A 22478-nucleotide genomic window follows, 5' to 3' on the forward strand; every position below is an offset into this window, starting at 1 on the left:
GCAGAAGTTGGTGACTGAATTTGGTAAAGTGTGTGAAAGAAGAAAGCTGAGAGTGAATGTGAATAAGAGCAAGATTATTAGGTTCGGTAGGGTTGAGGGACAAGTCCATTGGGAGGTAAGTTTGAATGGAGAAAAACTGGAGGAAGTGAAATGTTTTAGATATCTGGGAGTGGATTTAGCAGTGGATGGAACCATGGAATTGGAAGTGAGTCACAGGGTGGGGGAGGGAGCAAAGGTTCTGGGAGCATTGAAGAATGTGTGGAAGGCGAGAACGTTATCTCAGATGGAAGGACTGAAAAAGGTTTTGAGTGATTGGGATCTGAAAATGCAGGAGGGTGAAAGGCGTGCAAGGAATAAAGTGAATTGGAATGATGTGGTATACCGGGGTCGATGTGCTGTCAATGGATTGAACCAGGGCATGTGAAGCGTTTGGGGTAAACTATGGAAAGTTTTGTGGGGCCTGGATGTGGAAAGGGAACTGTGGTTTTGGTGCATTACACATGACAGCTAGAGACTAAGTGTGAATGAATGTGGCCTTTGTTGTTTTTTTTGCGCTACCTTGTGCACACGTTGGGGAGGGGGGTGTCATTTCATGTGTGGCGGGGTGGCAGTGGTAATGGATGAAGGCAGCATGTATGAATGTGTACATGTGTATATATGTATGTGTCTGTGTATGTATATGTATGTATATGTTGAAATGTATAGGTATGTATATGTGCATATGTGGGCGTTTATTTATATACATGTGTATGTGGTTGGGTTGGGCCATTCTTTCGTATGTTTCTTTGCACTACCTTGTTAATGCGGGAGACAGCGTCAAAGTATAATGAATGAATAAATAATGAATGGATGGGCCATTCTTCGTCTGTTTCCTGGAACAACCTCGCTGATGCGGGAAACGGCGATCGAGTATAACAATAATAATGAAAATAGTAATGATGATAATGATAATGATAATGATGATAATAATAAATGATAATGATAATGATAATAATGATGATGATAATATGTACATATGTATGTGTATCTATATGATGAGCTTTAAAGATTGTCCCTGGAAGACTAGAATACTGTAAAAGCACTTGTAAGGAGTTTAAGGAAGTGAGCTTATGTTTTAAAGGAAGTTATAATTTGCAGTCACCAATTAGTATGTGTTAATCAGTGACAGAAAGAAATTTTCATAGATGTTTAAGTTGGAAATTTTTCTTCAATATCATGTGCACAATTTGTTTGATGGTAAGATTCAGTTGATCAGATTAGTATAAGACTGAAATTAATTCCTGAATAATTTGAATATGGAGATCCAAATAATAATCTTGAAATACAGTATCATTCTTTTCCATATTGTCTCATAATTCTTTACCATGTTGTATATGATTCAGCTATCACGAGATTTATCTGTGTCTTTACTTGTAAGGAAAAGTAGAACTTACTTTTAGTTTTACTGTTTGATACATTGAAAAGCTTCCACCTTTTGTATTAGATATATCACCATATCATTGTGAAATTTTATTAACTTGTGTTTCAACAGGTCTCAGCCCATGTTAAAACATTCTTCAGTAAAGATGGTGGTAGTGCAGGAGCTGCTGCCACCCCTACACGCATGAGGCGAACAGTAATAACTCGTGTGGGAGAGGCTGTGAAAGCTCTTGCTCTTTGCCATAATGTGACCCCAGTTTATGAAGGGGATGTAAATCCAACTGTTGAAGAAACAGAAGATATTCAAACTATGCATAGTGTTGTTTACCAAGCATCCAGTCCAGATGAGGTATGCTAATTTCAGAAAATTGTAATTTTGATTTTCTATTCTTTTACTAAACATTTTGTATACATTGATTGGGGAACACCATAGCTATATGCAGTCATCCAAATACCAGGCATTGTTTTTTGAGGTCCCCTGAATACAAATCTTGAACCTTTAAGGTTATGTTTGTAGCTCATCTTCAGCAAGGACAAGCGTGTCCCGTCTGCCACTCCATTATCATATTGGACTTAGTTGATCCTAATATAGATAAAGGTTTTTAATATCTGCCACTACATGCTGTTTAAGTAGATAACAGATTCTGGTTGTTGACCTTAAGAATATAGTTGTTGCACTAGGTAGATGTAATCATTTTTGATGTAATGAGGTTAAGTCAAGATCTCTGAATCATTAGACTGTATATTTACATAAATTGAGGTTTAAGGTGCTTGGTTGTTAAGGATTAATTGAAAGGTTGAATCCTGTGCCAGTATACAAGATGTAATGAGATATGTAACTCTAAAACTATAAACTTTGGAATCATATGATGAAGGGATAAGTGTGCAGTTTAATGAATGTGAAGGAAAATGTTTTGGAAAGGACTCTAAAAAGGGTGTTGCTAGTAAAAAAGATGTTGTGGGTAGTTTAGGGATGAAGAGGAAATAGAATGAAAAACAAGAGAATGTTTATGAAAGAGCTGATTGGATGTGGCATGGGGGAAAAGCCACTGAAGGAACTGTTTTTTTTAACCATATTAGCATTAGAAAAAACAAACTTGGTGAATGTTTATATGGATATTTAATCTAAATGATAAAATGTATATTTTTTCTTTTTTCTTTTTTGCTTTGTCGCTGTCTCCCGCGTTTGCGAGGTAGCGCAAGGAAACAGACGAAAGAAATGGCCCAACCCACCCCCATACACATGTATATACATACGTCCACACACGCAAATATACATACCTACACAGCTTTCCATGGTTTACCCCAGACGCTTCACATGCCTTGATTCAATCCACTGACAGCACGTCAACCCCGGTATACCACATCGCTCCAATTCACTCTATTCCTTGCCCTCCTTTCACCCTCCTGCATGTTCAGGCCCCGATCACACAAAATCTCCTTCACTCCATCTTTCCACCTCCAATTTGGTCTCCCTCTTCTCCTCGTTCCCTCCACCTCCGACACATATATTCTCTTGGTCAATCTTTCCTCACTCATTCTCTCCATGTGCCCGAACCATTTCAAAACACCCTCTTCTGCTCTCTCAACCACGCTCTTTTTATTTCCACACATCTCTCTTACCCTTCCGTTACTTACTCGATCAAACCACCTCACACCACACATTGTCCTCAAACATCTCATTTCCAGCACATCCATCCTCCTGCGCACAACTCTATCCATAGCCCACGCCTCGCAACCATACAACATTGTTGGAACCACTATTCCTTCAAACATACCCATTTTTGCTTTCCGAGATAATGTTCTCGACTTCCACACATTCTTCAAGGCTCCCAGAATTTTCGCCCCCTCCCCCACCCTATGATCCACTTCCGCTTCCATGGTTCCATCCGCTGCCAGATCCACTCCCAGATATCTAAAACACTTCACTTCCTCCAGTTTTTCTCCATTCAAACTCACCTCCCAATTGACTTGACCCTCAACCCTACTGTACCTAATAACCTTGCTCTTATTCACATTTACTCTTAACTTTCTTCTTTCACACACTTTACCAAACTCAGTCACCAGCTTCTGCAGTTTCTCACATGAGTCAGCCACCAGCACTGTATCATCAGCGAACAACAACTGACTCACTTCCCAAGCTCTCTCATCCCCAACAGACTTCATACTTGCCCCTCTTTCCAAAACTCTTGCATTCACCTCCCTAACAACCCCATCCATAAACAAATTAAACAACCATGGAGACATCACACACCCCTGCCGCAAACCTACATTCACTGAGAACCAATCACTTTCCTCTCTTCCTACACGTACACATGCCTTACATCCTCGATAAAAACTTTTCACTGTTTCTAACAACTTACCTCCCACACCATATATTCTTAATACCTTCCACAGAGCATCTCTATCAACTCTATCATATGCCTTCTCCAGATCCATAAATGCTACATACAAATCCATTTGCTTTTCTAAGTATTTCTCACATACATTCTTCAAAGCAAACACTTGATCCACACATCCTCTACCACTTCTGAAACCACACTGCTCTTCCCCAATCTGATGCTCTGTACATGCCTTCACCCTCTCAATCAATATCCTCCCATATAATTTACCAGGAATACTCAACAAACTTATACCTCTGTAATTTGAGCACTCACTCTTATCCCCTTTGCCTTTGTACAATGGCACTATGCACGCATTCCGCCAATCCTCAGGCACCTCCCCATGAGTCATACATACATTAAATAACCTTACCAACCAGTCAACAATACAGTCACCCCCTTTTTTAATAAATTCCACTGCAATACCATCCAAACCTGCTGCCTTGCCGGCTTTCATCTTCCGCAAAGCCTTTACTACCTCTTCTCTGTTTACCAAATCATTTTCCCTAACCCTCTCACTTTGCACACCACCTCGACCAAAACACCCTATATCTGCCACTCTATCATCAAACACATTCAACAAACCTTCAAAATACTCACTCCATCTCCTTCTCACATCACCACTACTTGTTATCACCTCCCCATTTGTGCCCTTCACTGAAGTTCCCATTTGCTCCCTTGTCTTACGCACTTTATTTACCTCCTTCCAGAACATCTTTTTATTCTCCCTAAAATTTAATGATACTCTCTCACCCCAACTCTCATTTGCCCTTTTTTTCACCTCTTGCACCTTTCTCTTGACCTCCTGTCTCTTTCTTTTATACATTTCCCACTCAGTTTCATTTTTTCCCTGCAAAAATCGTCCAAATGCCTCTCTCTTCTCTTTCACTAATACTCTTACTTCTTCATCCCACCACTCACTACCTTTTCTAATCAACCCACCTCCCACTCTTCTCATGCCACAAGCATCTTTTGCGCAATCCATCACTGATTCCCTAAATACATCCCATTCCTCCCCCACTCCCCTTACTTCCACTGTTCTCACCTTTTTCCATTCTGTACTCAGTCTCTCCTGGTACTTCCTCACACAAGTCTCCTTCCCAAGCTCACTTACTCTCACCACCCTCTTCACCCCAACATTCACTCTTCTTTTCTGAAAACCCATACAAATCTTCACCTTAGCCTCCACAAGATAATGATCAGACATCCCTCCAGTTGCACCTCTCAGCACATTAACATCCAAAAGTCTCTCTTTCGCGCGCCTGTCAATTAACACGTAATCCAATAACGCTCTCTGGCCATCTCTCCTACTTACATAAGTATACTTATGTATATCTCGCTTTTTAAACCAGGTATTCCCAATCATCAGTCCTTTTTCAGCACATAAATCTACAAGCTCTTCACCATTTCCATTTACAACACTGAACACCCCATGTATACCAATTATTCCCTCAACTGCCACATTACTCACCTTTGCATTCAAATCACCCATCACTATAACCCGGTCTCGTGCATCAAAACCACTAACACACTCATTCAGCTGCTCCCAAAACACTTGCCTCTCATGATCTTTCTTCTCATGCCCAGGTGCATATGCACCTGGGCATGAGATGTATATATATTTTGTATATATATTTTGTTATTCTTGAGAGAGGGGAAAAGAATGCTTTCCACGTATTCCTTGCTTTTCATAAAAGGCAACTAAAAGGGGTGGGAGCAGGGGGCTGGAAATCTTCCCCTCCAGTTTTTGCTTTTCCAAAAGAAAGAACAGAGAAGGAGCCATTGAGAATTTTTCCTCTAAGGCTCAGTCCTCTGTTCTTGATGCTACCTCACTAACGTGGGAAATGGCGAGTATGTTTCCTTGCACTGCCTCGCTGGCGCGGGGGACGGCGACGGGGCAAAGTGAATAAATAGATAAATATATATAGGGGAGAAAGAATACTTCCCACGTATTCCCTGCATGTCGTAGAAGGCGACTAAAAGGGAAGGGAGCGGGGGGCTGGAAATCCTCCCCTCTTTTTTTTTTTTTTAAATTTTCCAAAAGAAGGAACAGAGAAGGGGGCCATATGAAGATATTCCCTCAAAGGCCCAGTCCTCTGTTCTTAACGCTACCTCGCTAATGCGGGAAATAGCGAATAGTATGAAAAAAAAAAAAAAAAAAATGTTTTTTTTCATACACAGTTACTTCTCTTGCTGTAACAGGGAAGTGTCTGGAACAGATAAATAAAGTCCATTTACATATAACCATTCTTTAGCTATCTTGTATAATGCACTAAAACCAGAGCCCACAATCCATAACCAAGTCCCATAGATTATTCCATGGCTTACTTTGATTGTTCCATGTTCCCTGTTTCAGTCTGTTGAGTGCATAGTACCCACATATCAGTCCAGTTCATTCTTTCCCATGTACACCTTTCCGCGTTTTGAATGTTCGGGCCTTGTTAAACCTAAATCTAATCCTCTTTCATTCTATCCCTTAACCTCCTTGGTCTCTCTTTCTCCTTCCTCCCTCCACTTATGGCACATACATTCTGTTAGCTAGCCTTTTGTCATTCATCCTCCCAATATGTCCAGACCAGATTAGCACACCCTGCCCAGTGCTCTTATTCATACTGCACTGTCATTCTCACACACTTAACCCACCTCATGCCATATATTGTTCTCATGCTTTCGTTTTCGACACATCCCTCTTCTATTCCTTTGATTTCATGGCCCAAGACTCATATCGATAAAGCATACCAAATCTTTACCATAACAGATAGAGACCTTTCACACACATTTCAATGTAGTCAGGACTGTAATCTTCTTCCCTGCTCAGTGACTCACTTCAGCCCCCATGGTTCCATCCACTACCACATCCACTCCCAGATACCTAAAGGAATCCACTTCCTGAAGGCACTATTTCTCAAGCCATCCAGCTTTCTCCAAATTAACAGATGCCCTTACAGCTCATTCTTGCCCTCCAAGTATTTCTCATACAAATCCTTCAAAGCAAACCTCTGGTCTACTTTTCTCTTCTTTTGTCACACTGCTTCTCCCCAACCCAATGTTCTGTGCATATTACCATTCTTTCAGTTTTTGCTCTAGAGTTGACTCCTGAGTACCAGCTTTTTTTTTTTGCTTCCTTACTACCTATCTGTCAGATTGAACAACATTTATTAGGATTAGCAGTGCAAAGAGTTTACGATTTGTTTGCAAAAGGTAGAAGTAAAGGAGATCTTGTTTATTTTTTGTTGTAATTATTCTCTGATTTAATTTGATTATTCCTATAGCCTAATATCTAGCAATCATTATTCACATGTGCTTCAGTAACAAACAGTTTATTCCTTATGATATAAGGGACAAATAATCTTTATATAACATACTATTTAGGTTTCTCTAGTGTGCTGGACAGAGAGTGTGGGCTTACCCTTGGTACATCGAGACCTGACGTCCTTAACTTTGCGTACACCCACAAACAAACTGCTGACCTACACTGTACTTCAGATCTTCCCTTTCACCTCAGAGACAAAAAGAATGGGAATCATTGTGAAGGTAAGAACTGGTGTGTGAAGTATTTGGAAGCATTTGGCATCACAGAGATTCAGTCACATATCTGTAAAGCTCAAGGTTGTATGGAATTAACATTGAAGTTCAAGGCCATATTGTATTTAAGGCCATTTGGACTTTTAGACCACATGTAGTTTCAAGTCAGTTTAGGGAGCCAAGTTAGGATATTCCCTCTGAGGCTCCGTCCTCTGTTCTTAATGCTACCTCACTAACACGGTAAATGGCAAATAGTATGAAAAAAAAGGCAGAGTTATAGAGGGAAGATGAATATGACCCAGGTGGTTTACATTTAGGACATTAATGATCTACTTGGTAAACTATAGGTAATTTACTATTACAGTGAGCACAAGTAAGCACAAACTGCTCCTGGAGAGGGAATGATAAATGAGATCATGTTTAGAGATTTGATAGTGTAGAAGAGAAGCACCCTTAGACACTTGGGCTATAGAGAGATCAAGGGAAAAAGTAGATGCAAGGTTAGATATGAGACCATGAAAGCTGGATGAATTAATGCAGAAAGAGGCACCTTTAGTAGTGACGGAAGAAATGAGGAGATTACCGGTCACCTAATGATGGTCAAGGGGGCCCTAAGAAATGTCTTGTTCTCCTTGACTGGTGGCACCATTCTAGTTTGGCACTAGAGGATCATAAGATCAGTGAGCTTCCAGGAATGTTCTCATGTATGTATTGAGGGAAATCAGTGATGGTGAGAGTGTGAATCTATGGATTATTATTCTAGCAGTTCATATGTAGGTGAAGCAAAGAGAAAAAGACAACTACCTACCTGGACCAGGGGAGAGAACATGGCATACACCACAGTGCTGATTTCCATCATCATTTCTGCTGATACCTAGATGGTAGTATATCCCTTGTTGGTGGTTATTTGTCATCCACCGCCATCTTGAATTTTCATGTTACAGTTGCATTTACTTTCTCTTCACTGAGTATGTTTCTTGAGTTTATGACTGTTTATGTTCCTCACATCCCATCATACTTTTCTGTTGCCTTGCTTCCAGCTGTTCCCTCTAGGACAGAGCCGATGGTGTAAGTATGAAAAAGATGAAACAGCAATTTATGTACACAGCAGATTAGAGGAATGAATTTGAATGTAAGCTAATAGCAGAAAATATTCCAGCCCTAAACACAATAAAACAAAATTTTACATATTTTCAAAGTTAGTGCCAAAGGTATGGTTCTCCAGGTCTTGTGTTTAGAAATGCAACAAAATGTCTGTGTACATGATATCCCATGAATGGATGATTGGATATAGACCAAACTTGTTTCATAGATACTAAATGCAAAGCTGTCTATCTGATGAATTTTTTGAGGTTAAGGTTAAGAGGATCAAATTTGCAAGTTTCTGTGTATGAAAATGTTTCTAGTTGTCTCTGTACATGATATATGAAGACGTGTAATATGGATATTGACCAAACTTATACCACAGGTACTGCATACATATGTTAGAGGGTCAGAGGATTAAGTTCATATGGCCTTATGTACTAAGATGCTAAGTGGCTGTGTACACAGTGTTTGAAGACTGGGTTAATAGATAAAGACTGAAGTGGTTCAGTTAATAGATAAAGACTGAAGTTATATCACACATGCTACATTTGAATTTTTACAGTAACTAAAGTTTTTGAAGTGAATTTGATGGGCTGATTTTAAAGGCTTCAGCAACAATTGATGGATTAACAATAATTAATATCTTTTAGTAACCATGAAAAAAGTAAGTGTCGAGATTTTCAGTATTAGCATCATTTGATTAGATTAGATTTTAAGCATGCTTTTTCATTACTTATACTTGTTTAAGGGATGGTCAGTTCATACATTTTAATATTTTGACTTACACCTTGCCAGGAGGAGTCATCAGGTGAAATTGTTCTCTATATGAAAGGAGCAGACACTGTGATGGCATCCATGGTTGAATATAATGACTGGCTGGAGGAAGAATGCATCAACTTGGCACAGAAAGGTCTCCGTACCTTGGTTGTTGCTCGCAAAATCCTCACTCATGAGCAGTACACACACTTTGAGGTAAGGCATTTATACTTTAAAATATCTTGTGCCTCTTGTAGTTGAGGTTAGTTTAAAGTGTGTTTATGTATACGCCTTATGTTTTTTCTTATATTCTGTTCTGTTCTTTGGTGCTCTTTTCTCTACTGGCTATATGACGTTACAAGTGGAAATTTCCACACCTGACCTCACTTGCTCTGACACTCAGTTGGTGCCAGTTTGTTACAAACCACTGTCACTGCAATTTACTCTGTGTTGTTTGCTTATTCTATGCTCTGCAATACAAAGATATTGTTGAAAATGTCAAAAAGGCCTCTAGAGTCTATCAGTGAGCTGGAAGAAGTGGATATCGAAGAAGTTTTTAATATCAATAATGAGGCTCCTGTTGTTCAGTCACCAACTGATATTGAAATAGCTGAAATGGTTCTGAATCAAGGTGATCGTGATAATGGAGACGATGAAGATTATTTTGTTAGTCCTGCAGAAAAACTGCCTTTAGACAATATGGTGAAAATGTGTGATGGACTTATTGAAGGACTAGAGCAGCATACGTTCATAAGAGAACAAGAAATCATGTCAATTTATAAAATCAAGGAGAGACTTCTAAGACAAAAACCATTGTTAATGAGGCAGATGACTCTGGAAGAAATATTTGAAAAAGCCATCCAGCAGAATGCCTCCTTATCCTTAGAAGACCCAATTGCTGATCCCTCAACTTCTTCTGATGTTCTCTCTCGTGATGATGTCAACAGTGATTTACCCTCCATCTCAAGTTTCTCAGGCCACATGTAATTCTAGTATTCATTGCTGCATTTACCTTCTTTTGGAAGCAGAGATCAAGTTTATTTAGTGAGTGCAAAACAGTATTTTCATGTGAAATCTGAATTTCATCTCCACCTGAAATGCCGTGTTAGAGCAAAACGTGACCAGCAACATTATTGCTTTGAAATTTTTTCTCAGTTAGCTTTCATTACATTTATAGCCCCATGTGATTATCATAAATTAAATGCTTATTTGTTTTGTTGACTGGTTGGCAAGGTTATTTAATGTATGTATGATTCATGGTGAGGTGCCTGAGGATTGGCGGAATGCTTGCATAGAGCCATTGTACAAAGGCAAAGGGGATAAGAGTGAGTGCTCAAATTACAGAGGTATAAGTTTGTTGAGTATTCCTGGTAAATTATATGGGAGGGTATTGATTGAGAGGGTGAAGGCATGTACAGAGCATCAGATTGGGGAAGAGCAGTGTGGTTTGAGAAGTGGTAGAGGATGTGTGGATCAAGTGTTTGCTTTGAAGAATGTATGTGAGAAATACTTAGAAAAGCAAATGGATTTGTATGTAGCATTTATGGATCTGGAGAAGGCATATGATAGAGTTGATAGAGATGCTCTGTGGAAGGTACTAAGAATATATGGTGTGGGAGGCAAGTTGTTAGAAGCAGTGAAAAGTTTTTATCGAGGATGTAAGGCATGTGTACGTATAGGAAGAGAGGAAAGTGATTGGTTCTCAGTGAATGTAGGTTTGTGGCAGGGCTGTGTGATGTCTCCATGGTTGTTTAATTTGTTTATGGATGGGGTTGTTAGGGAGGTGAATGCAAGAGTTTTGGAAAGAGGGGCAAGTATGCAGTCTGTTGGGGAAGAGAGAGCTTGGGAAGTGAGTCAGTTGTTGTTCGCTGATGATACAGCGCTGGTGGCTGATTCATGTGAGAAACTGCAGAAGCTGGTGACTGAGTTTGGTAAAGTGTGTGAAAGAAGAAAGTTTAGAGTAAATGTGAATAAGAGCAAGGTTATTAGGTACGGTAGGGTTGAGGGTCAAGTCAATTGGGAGGTAAGTTTGAATGGAGAAAAACTGGAGGAAGTGAAGTGTTTTAGATATCTGGGAGTGGATCTGGCAATGGATGGAACCATGGAAGCGGAAGTGAATCATAGGGTGGGGGAGGGGGCGAAAATCCTGGGAGCCTTGAAGAATGTGTGGAAGTCGAGAACATTATCTCGGAAAGCAAAAATGGGTATGTTTGAAGGAATAGTGGTTCCAACAATGTTGTATGGTTGCGAGGCGTGGGCTATGGATAGAGTTGTGCGCAGGAGGGTGGATGTGCTGGAAATGAGATGTTTGAGGACAATGTGTGGTGTGAGGTGGTTTGATCGAGTAAGTAACGTAAGGGTAAGAGAGATGTGTGGAAATAAAAAGAGCGTGGTTGAGAGAGCAGAAGAGGGTGTTTTGAAATGGTTTGGGCACATGGAGAGAATGAGTGAGGAAAGATTGACCAAGAGGATATATGTGTCGGAGGTGGAGGGAACGAGGAGAAGTGGCAGACCAAATTGGAGGTGGAAAGATGGAGTGAAAAAGATTTTGTGTGATCGGGGCCTGAACATGCAGGAGGGTGAAAGAAGGGCAAGGAATAGAGTGAATTGGATCGATGTGGTATACCGGGGTCGACGTGCTGTCAGTGGATTGAATCAGGGCATGTGAAGCGTCTGGGGTAAACCATGGAATGTTCTGTGGGGCCTGGATGTGGAAAAGGAGCTGTGGTTTTGGTGCATTATTACATGACAGCTAGAGACTGAGTGTGAACGAATGGGGCCTTTGTTGTCTTTTCCTAGCGCTACCTCGCACACATGAGGGGGGAGGAGGATGTTATTCCATGTGTGGCGGGGTGGCGATGGGAATAAATAAAGGCAGACAGTATGAATTATGTACATGTGTATGTATGTATATGTCTGTGTGTGTATATATATGTGTACATTGAGATGTATAGGTATGTATATTTGCGTGTGTGGACGTTTATGTATATACATGTGTATGGGGGTGGGTTGGGCCATTTCTTTCGTCTGTTTCCTTGCGCTACCTCACAAATGCGAGAGACAGCGACAAAGCAAAATAAAATAAAATAAAAGATATATTTGTTTTTATATATCAGTTTTTTTTTTTTTTTTGCTTTGTCGCTGTCTCCCGCGTTTGCGAGGTAGCGCAAGGAAACAGACGAAAGAAATGGCCCAACCTGCCCCCATACACATGTATATACATACGTCCACACACGCAAATATACATACCTACACAGCTTTCCATGGTTTACCCCAGACGCTTCACATGCCCTGATTCAATCCACTGACAGCACGTCAACCCCGGTATACCACATCGATCCAATTCACTCTATTCCTTGCCCTCCTTTCACCCTCCTGCATGTTCAGGCCCCGATCACACAAAATCTTTTTCACTCCATCTTTCCACCTCCAATTTGGTCTGCCACTTCTCCTCGTTCCCTCCACCTCCGACACATATATCCTCTTGGTCAATCTTTCCTCACTCATTCTCTCCATGTGCCCAAACCATTTCAAAACACCCTCTTCTGCTCTCTCAACCACGCTCTTTTTATTTCCACACATCTCTCTTACCCTTACGTTACTTACTCGATCAAACCACCTCACACCACACATTGTCCTCAAACATCTCATTTCCAGCACATCCATCCTCCTGCGCACAACTCTATCCATAGCCCACGCCTCGCAACCATACAACATTGTTGGAACCACTATTCCTTGAAACATACCCATTTTTGCTTTCCAAGATAATGTTCTCGACTTCCACACATTCTTCAAGGTTCCCAGAATTTTCGCCCCCTCCCCCACCCTATGATCCACTTCCGCTTCCATGGTTCCATCCGCTGCCAGATCCACTCCCAGATATCTAAAACACTTTACCTCCTCCAGTTTTTCTCCATTCAAACTTACCTCCCAATTGACTTGACCCTCAACCCTACTGTACCTAATAACCTTGCTCTTATTCACATTTACTCTTAACTTTCTTCTTTCACACACTTTACCAAACTCAGTCACCAGCTTCTGCAGTTTCTCACATGAATCAGCCACCAGCGCTGTATCATCAGCGAACAACAACTGACTCACTTCCCAAGCTCTCTCATCCCCAACGGACTTCATACTTGCCCCTCTTTCCAAAACTCTTGCATTCACCTCATTAACAACCCCATCCATAAACAAATTAAACAACCATGGAGACATCACACACCCCTGCCGCAAACCTACATTCACTGAGAACCAATCACTTTCCTCTCTTCCTACACGTACACATGCCTTACATCCTCGATAAAAACTTTTCACTGCTTCTAACAACTTGCCTCCCACACCATATATTCTTAGTACCTTCCACAGAGCATCTCTATCAACTCTATCATATGCCTTCTCCAGATCCATAAATGCTACATACAAATCCATTTGCTTTTCTAAGTATTTCTCACATACATTCTTCAAAGCAAACACCTGATCCACACATCCTCTACCACTTCTGAAACCACACTGCTCTTCCCCAATCTGATGCTCTGTACATGCCTTCACCCTCTCAATCAATACCCTCCCATATAATTTACCAGGAATACTCAACAAACTTATACCTCTGTAATTTGAGCACTCACTCTTATCCCCTTTGCCTTTGTACAATGGCACTATGCACGCATTCCGCCAATCCTCAGGCACCTCACCATGAGTCATACATACATTAAATAACCTTACCAACCAGTCAATAATACAGTCACCCCCTTTTTTAATAAATTCCACTGCAATACCATCCAAACCTGCTGCCTTGCCCACTTTCATCTTCTGCAAAGCTTTTACTACCTCTTCTCTGTTTACCAAATCATTTTCCCTAACCCTCTCACTTTGCACCAAAAATTAGAATGCAATGTAATGTAACCTTTTAATCAAAACACAGCATTGTAGGTGGAAACCGAACACCTGCAGTTCTTTTTGTTATTGTTTAACAGCTGATACAGGTATTCTGCTGATGCTACTGTGCTGCTTAGTTATCCTAAACACATTTTTGCATTGTGTTAATGGTATTTCATATTTTTTTACTGTTAAGTACTTATGTGTGAATGAGTGGGAGAAAATAATTTCTTATCAGTATCATATAAATTCAGAGTCAGAAATGAAGGTGGTGCAAAACAACCACATGGGCAGTTGAGGTTGTGACACCTTAGTTTTCTGATGGTTTACTGTTACACAAACTTTGTGTCGTGCAAAATTATTAAAAGTATTGTATATGTTACCTTCAGGCTATGTGCGTGTATAAGGTGTATATGAAACATAAATGGATTTTGTATTTAGACTTGAGTCCCATCCATATATATAAAATCTGAAACACTTCTGGTCCCAGGCATTTCAGATAAGGGATATTCAACCTGTACTTTATTGAAGTTCAACTTTATTCCCATTTACATAAGTTTGATTAGGAGTATAATGTTATCACGCTTAGACCTCAAGGTACACAGACTCAAGTTATGTGTTTTCACAGATATGCAGCCTACTAATGAGTACCCAACCTCAAAATTCATGGATATTGCTCTGCAGCTACATGGTTCACTTACATAGTACACTTCTCTAATGATTTTTTATCAGATTTAACAAGTTTTTTGTGTAATTGTTTAGTACGTATGTGAGGTGCTCATATTTTCTTATCAAAATAAATCAAGAAGTGTGGATTTTTTCTTTTTTTGCCACTTTGAACCATGGCAGTATGTGCTTCACACATATCCTGTTGCACAATGGGAGGAGCAAGGAGCAGCTCATGGGCAGCATTATTTACTGTATGGTGTCATCTCTAGTTGGTCTGTTTAACTTAAGGATATAATCTGGCTGTAGTGTTATTTGCTGCAGGACCCAAATGCCCAGCAGTCTCTCTGTTTGAGGTTGTGTCAAGCAAGAAAATGTGCAGTGTCTCTTTGGAAAACAAATTAGCCATCAGCAAGAGGCCAGAAGTTGGTCATCAGCTATGTAATGTAACCTACTTTTGTGGGGCCAATGAGTCTACGATTCATTTTGTATGCAGTGCCTTCCAGAAGGTTAAGTATGCTTCTGTTCAGGCTGGTGAAGCAAACAAACCAGTCTTGAGACCAAGTTTTGGAAAATATGGAGTACATGCTGTTTATGTAGCTTGATCATAATAAAAAATTCCTGTCATTGATGTGATTGTACAAGATGACCTGAAACTTTACAAATTTGTTAAAGAAACTACTGTTTCCTCCTTATTTACTAAGTCAAGTAAGCAGAGGCTGGTCGGAGAAATTCAAGAAACACCACAATCTTCACAACACCAGCATGAAGGGAGAACCTTTTTTTTTTTATGTTAAAGGCTCCAGCACTGATGAATTTGCCACCCTGGCATTCATGGAAGATTAAGGACATGGCTACACCCCACATCAGATTTTTGATGTGGAAAAAACAGGGCTCTTCTAGAAGATGCAGAGAACTAGCACTAGGGTTCAAGACAGCCAAGGACAGGCTCTTTTTTCTACTGTGTTCTAATGCTGCTGGAAATTTTAGAGAAATCTCTTCACTCTTTACATGCTTCCTAGATTGGTTGATATTTTTTATTAATTTTCATTCATCTTTCCCTGACATTCTCTTTTGCTTTCATTTTGTTCATTTGCACCAACTTTTTAAATTTTTTTCTTCAAGAACATTTATTCTTCTCCCTTTACCATCCTCTTTTTTTTTGGAAGATTTAGCTTCTCCTTTCAGACTTTTCTCTTCAACCAGTTTCCACAAATTTTTATTCTACCCTCCTGTTCCTCTATTTCCACAATTTATTTTTACAGTTTTGTGCATACTTCACAAACTTGTCTACAGTTTTTTGCATGAACACAGTATTATCTTTAGCTATGAGTTTCAGAAATGCTCCAATGATCTTCCATTATTCTCCCCAAAATGCAGCAACGATTATCAGCAGCCAAGTTAAGTGTGACAGAAAGAGGTAGTCGAGTAGCTGCTGTTGTAGAGAGTCTGGAGTGTGACTTGGAACTTTTATGCCTCACAGGAGTGGAAGACAAACTCCAAACAAATGTCAAACAAACTCTTGAAGTGTTAAGAAATGCAGGGATGAAGGTAAACTATAAAAGTTTTGTTATTAATTTAGTAGAAAAATGATAATCTATCGAAATGAAGTCTATCATTTGCATTGACTCCCTCTGTTTTCCATGATGGAACCTAATCATTACAGAATAGTTTTGACAGGACTATAGTGAACTACACCATCACTACTTAGCTTCATCCCAGGATTTTATCCTGGGGTATATGCGGCGTGTTTCCCATTTCTGTCCATTAATTTTCAGAAGATAATATCAACTTTTGTATTACCATGAATAATGGTTCCAACAATGTTATATGGTTGTGAGGCATGGACTATAGATAGGGTTGTGCAGAGGAGGGTGGTTGTATTGGAAATGAGGTATTTAAGGACAATATGTGGTGTGAGGTGGTTTGATCGAGTAAGTAATGAAAGGGTAAGAGAGATGTGAGGTAATATAAAGAGCGTAGTTGAGAGAGCAGAAGAGGGTGCATTGAAATGGTTTGGTCACATGGCGAGAATGAGTGAAGAAAGATTTCTTCACTCATTCTCTTCATATGTGCAAACTGTTTCAACACACCCTCTTCTGCTCACTCAACCACACTTTTTATTTCCATACATCTCTCTTACTCCAGGGAAATATATTTATTTATCTATTTATTATACTTAATCGCTGTTTCCCATGTCAGCGAGGTAGCACTAGGAAACAGACGAAGGATGGCCCGTCCACTCATATACACATGTATATACATAAATGCCCATACACGCACATATACATACATTTACATATCAACATATACATACATATACATATGCATATACACAGACATATGCATATATATACACATGTGCATATTCATACTTGCTTGCATTCTTCCATTCCTGTCTTTGCCCCACCACTCAGGAAATAGCATTGCCACCCCCCACTTCAGCAAGGTAGCACCAGGAATACAGACAAAAAAGGCCACACTCATTCACACTTATTCTTTATGTCATGTGTAATGCACCGAAACCACAGCTGCCTATCCACATCCAGGTCCCGCAGACCTTTCCAGGGTTTACCTCGGATGCTTAACATGCACTGGTTCAGTCTGTTGACAGCATATCGACCTCGGTATACCACATTGTTCCAGTTCACTCTTTTCCTTGCACACCTCACCCTCCTGTAAGTTCAGGCCTCGATCGCTCAAAATCTTTTTCACTCCATCCTTCCTCCTCCAATTTGGTTTTCTGCTTCTCCTTGTTCCCTCCACCTCTGACACATATATCCTCTCTTTCAATCTTTTCTCACTTATTCTCACCATATGTCCAAACCATTTCAACACACCCTCTTCTACTTTCTCAGCCACACTCTTTTTATTTCCACACATCTCTCTTACCCTTTCCTTACTTACTTGATCAAACCACTTCATACCATATGTCCTTATACATTTCATTTCCAACACATCCACCTTCCTCCATACAATCCTATCTATAGCCTATGCCTCGAAACCATATAACATAGTTGGAACTACTATTCCTTCAAACATACCTATTTTTGCTCCGAGATAATGTTTTCTCCTTCCACACATTCTTCATCACTCCCCGAACCTTCGCTCTCTCTCCCACCCTGTGACTCACTTCTGCTTCCATGGTTTCATCTGCTGCTAAGTCCACTCTCAGATATCTAAAACACTTCCTCCAATTTATCTTCATTTAAACCTACATTCCAATTAACTTGTCCCTAAACCCTACTAAACCAAATAATCTTGCTCTTATTCACATTTACTTTCAAGTTTCTCCTTTCACACACTTTTCCAAACACACTCATCAACTTCTGCAGTTTCTCACTCATCAGTTTCTGCATTTTCTCACTCGAATCAACAACTAGAGGTGTACCATCGACAAACAACAACTGACTCACTTCCCAGGCCCTCTCATCCTCAACATACTACATACTCACCCCTCTCTCCAAAAACTCTTGCATTTACCTCCCTGAACATCCCATCCATAAACAAATTAAACAACCATGGGGACATCACACACCCCTGCCACAGACCAACATTCACTGGAGATCAATCACTCTCCTCTCTTCTTGCTCATACAAATGCCTTAAAACTTTGGTAAAAACGTTTCGATGCTTCTAGGAACTTGCCTCTCATACCACATACTCTTGAGACCTTCCACAAAGCATCTCTATCAACTCTATCATATGCTTTCTCCAGATCCATGAATGCTACATACAAATCCATCTGCTTTTCTAAGTATTTCTCACACACACTCATCAAAGCAAACACCTGATCCACTCATCCTCTACCTCTTCTGAAACCACAGATGCTCTGTACATGCCTTCACCCTCTCATTCAGTACCCTCCCATATAATTTCCAAGGAATACTCCACAAACTTATGCCTTTTTAGTTTGAACACTCACCGTTATCCCCTTTACCTTTGCATAATGTCACTATGCATGCATTCCACCAATTCTCAGGCACTTCATGATCCATACATACACTGAATATCCTTACTAACTAGTCAACAACACAGTCACCCCTTTTTTAATATATTTCACTGCAAAACCATCCAAACGTGCTGCCTTACCAGATTTCATCATCTGCAAAGCTTTCAGTACCTCTTCTTTCCTGACCAAACCATTCTCCCTGACCCCTCACTTCGAACACCACCCCGACCAAAACACCCTATATCTGCCACTCTGTTATCAAACACAATCAACAAACCTTCAAAATACTCACTTTATCTCCTTCTTACTTCATCACTACCTGTTATCACTTCCCCACTTACCCCCTTCCCGATGTTCCCATTTGTTCTTTTGTCTTACACACTTTATTTACCTCCTTCCAAAACAATTTTTTATTCTCCCTAAAATGTAATGATACTCTCTCACCCCAACTCTCATTTGCCCTCTTTTTCAACCCTTGCACCTTTTTCTTGACCTCTTTCTGCTTTCTTTTATACATCTCCCAGCCATTTGCACTTCTTCCTTGCAGGTATCATCCAAACACCTCTCTTTTCTCTTTCACTAACAACTTTACTTCTTCATCCCACCACTCACTACCCTTTCTCATCAGCCCACCTCCAAACTTTCTCATGCCACATGAATCTTTTATGCAAGCCATCACTGCTTCCCTAAGTGCATCCCATTCCTCACCCACTCTCCTCATCATTTGCTCTCATCTTTTGCCATTCTACACTCAATCTATCCTGGTACTTCCTCACACTAGTCTCCTTTCCAAGTTCACTAACTCTTCACCACCCTCTTTTCCCCAACAGTCTCTCTTCTTTTTTGAAAACCTCTACAAATCTTCACCTTTGCCTCCACAAGATAGTGATCAGACATCCCTCTAGCTGCCCATCTCAGCACATTAACATCCAAAAGTCTCAGTTCTATGCACCTATCAATCAACACTTAATCCAATAATGCCCTTTGACCATCTTTCCTACTCTTATACATATACTTATGTGTATATCTCTTTTTAAACCAAGTATTCCCAATCACCAGTCCTTTTTCAGCACACAAATCCACATACTCCTCACCATTTCTGTTTACAACGCTGTATATCCCATGTACACCAACTGCTACAACCAGCCCTACAGACCTTTCTGTGTTTTTTCCTGACCACTTCATATGCTGTGGTTCAGTCTGTTGATAGTACCTTGCCTCTGTATACCACACTGCTCTTACTATTTACACCCCTTTCTTATTATCATTTCTTGTATATTCAACCCTCCTCAAACCACATATTTTCTTCAATGATTTCATTGCCAACATATCTGCCCCAATCCTGTACTTTTTTGTTTAGATAGCAAGGGTCCATTCTTCACATCCATATCATTAGTTGTTTTTAGTTTTTTATTGTTTTATGGTGTAGGTGTTTGTCATTATTGTTATATACTTCAGGTAATATTTTATAGAAATACAGACTGCATCTTTTTTTTATATACTATAGCTGAACTCGGAATGGGTAGTATATTACTGTTTAGTTAATGGAATGGATGAAGCTTTGACTCTATTCAGCCTTTGATTTTTCATGCAATTGGGATTTGAATATTAGCTTTTTTTCACTGATGCAAAAGAAACTGTATCTTTTGATTATCTTGTTTTTCACAGATTTGGATGTTAACAGGAGATAAGCTTGAGACTGCCACCTGTATAGCAAAAAGCTCCCGTCTTGTATCCCCTAATCAGGGTCTTCATGTCATGGGAAATGTTTCTAGCAGGAGAGAGGCTCATTTAGAACTTAATGCTCTCAGGAGAAAGAGTGACTCTGCTCTCATCATTAAGGTAACTTCCAGTCTTCTGAAAATCTTTTAAAGGTATTTTGTATACTTTTCCCAGAAAGTACTGGTATGTTACCAGAGTCTGGGTAACAGTGCTTAGATGTGCAGTACCTTATCAAAAGAACATCAGAGTATAGTGTTTTGATGATAAGAAAATTGATTTTGTGAATGAAAATGGGATTAGTAGTGAATGAGACTGGTGCAAACCATATGACCAAGCTTTGCTTGTCGTGGAGACAGAAATCAGTTGAGTTAATCAAAGGATATACTAAGAATGTTCTTACTGAAATGTGTAATATTAAAGGAAAGAATTTCTTGAGGTGTCATTTAGGCCCAGTAAGACTGTATGATTTCATAAATTCATATCTGTATATGAATGTTAATGTTGAATTAAGGTGATTTTTGGGTTAGCCCTTATTTATAGTGATTTTGATGAAAACCTTAACCCTTTGGGCAAATTTGAGTCAGAAATTGGAGAAGCTGATGTTTGATGTCTGCATTTGGAAGTGTTTGAAAGGAGAGGTGACCATTTTAGCCCCTCTAACTATTGTCTTGTTGCTTTGACATCTGTTTCCAAAGTTTTTGAGTCCACTCCTCATATGTACTTCCTCTCTGATCTTCTGTAGAGTTGTTGATATGATCAGCCTCCAGACACTGGTCTTCAAGGTTCTTGTCCTGCTTCCCAATTTTTTTCATTTTGAAATCATGGATGTTCCTTGCACACATTAAATGAATTCATTGTTGCTCATACATGGAATACTCCATTCAAACCTTTCAAATGAATTCCTTTTCCAAAAATTGGGAATTAGGTCACCATAAACTTAAATTAAAGATATTTGGACTTAGATTTAACTCAGTGGGAAGAGTGAAATTAGGCTAGTTTAATGCATTTATGACCACATATGTTCCATCTCCATAAAGTTGCTTCAATGTTCCCTCCTTGCTCCTGTTTTGGCTTGTCGCTAACTTTGCTAATATAGTTAGCTCCTTGTGAGTTATCTCTGGTTATTAGAAATCAACTCTCTCATTTTCAAAAGCACAAGTATTAGAGGTTACTGTTGTAAAGCTTATTGTTGTTGGGTCTTTGAATGAGAGGATTCAATCTGTCAAGATAGATAATGAAGCTTATTAATGGAACTTACGTGCATCAGTCCTCGGCTTCAAAGGGGGACTTCCCTCACTCAATCAGTCTTCTACTTGTAAGTTCAGATTGAGACTTGACAGGTAGAACTGATGGGTTGACAAATCTGGTTAAGTTTTAATGCCTCCTGGCCCAGTGTCTCACTCCAAGGAAAATTCCTCACAACTTACTTGTTACATTTGTTAGGTATATGTATTATGCCTCTTCCTCGAATAGAACACATACTTAAGGGTTTTTACATTTTCAAGATACTCACACTACAGAAATAGCTAAGTCTGCCTCTAAGAAACTGCTAGGCCTTTTTAGATGTCAAAATTTCTTTTCTTCCAAGTAGTTGCTCTTTTTATTCAAAGGACTGATCTGTCCTTTTATGGAGCACTACTCTCACAATTGAGGTGTTTCTAGCTCTGCATCCTTATTGGACTGAGTCGAAAACAGTCTAACTTATCACCTTTCCCAGGCTTACTTCAAAGCTTGACCCACTTGCTGTACACCACAAAGCTGGTTCATTTTTCCTCTTCTATAGGTAATACTTTGGTTTTTGTCCCTGAGAGCTGGATGTTTGTGTGCCCCCACCATTAGCTAGACCACACAATATTTGGCAAGCTGTTTTATCACACAATTAGTGTGTGGCTGTTGGCAACTCAAGGGTGGGCCATTTTCAAAACTATTTCTTTCCCTACACCTCAGAGCTTTGGAACTCTCAACCTTCTCATGTCTTTCCTAAATATTATGACTTCAAAAGACTTTAGAATTTATAAATGCTTTTCTTGTCTCTTCTTTTTCCTTTCATTAATCTCTATATATTTCAGTTAAGATCCAGCCTTATTGTGGACTTTT

The 22478-nt window shown here is 39.7% G+C and overlaps 1 protein-coding gene across 2 annotated transcripts in view; it reads left to right on the forward strand.

Moving 5' to 3' along the window:
• Positions 1–22478, forward strand: part of LOC139764408 (probable phospholipid-transporting ATPase IIB) — a 92457-nt gene that overhangs the window by 31573 nt on the left and 38406 nt on the right. For both annotated transcript variants that reach the window (XR_011716369.1, XM_071690969.1), the window contains exons 8-12: positions 1532–1768; positions 7173–7334; positions 9207–9383; positions 16089–16259; positions 20328–20501. Coding sequence is in view for 1 of the 2 variants with exons in the window: in XM_071690969.1 (XP_071547070.1) it covers positions 1532–1768; positions 7173–7334; positions 9207–9383; positions 16089–16259; positions 20328–20501 (921 nt within the window). In the remaining variant the exon portion in view is untranslated. The remainder of the gene's footprint in view (positions 1–1531; positions 1769–7172; positions 7335–9206; positions 9384–16088; positions 16260–20327; positions 20502–22478) is intronic.

Source organism: Panulirus ornatus, chromosome 49, assembly GCF_036320965.1.
Source record: "Panulirus ornatus isolate Po-2019 chromosome 49, ASM3632096v1, whole genome shotgun sequence".
Taxonomy (NCBI): Eukaryota; Metazoa; Arthropoda; class Malacostraca; order Decapoda; family Palinuridae; genus Panulirus; species Panulirus ornatus.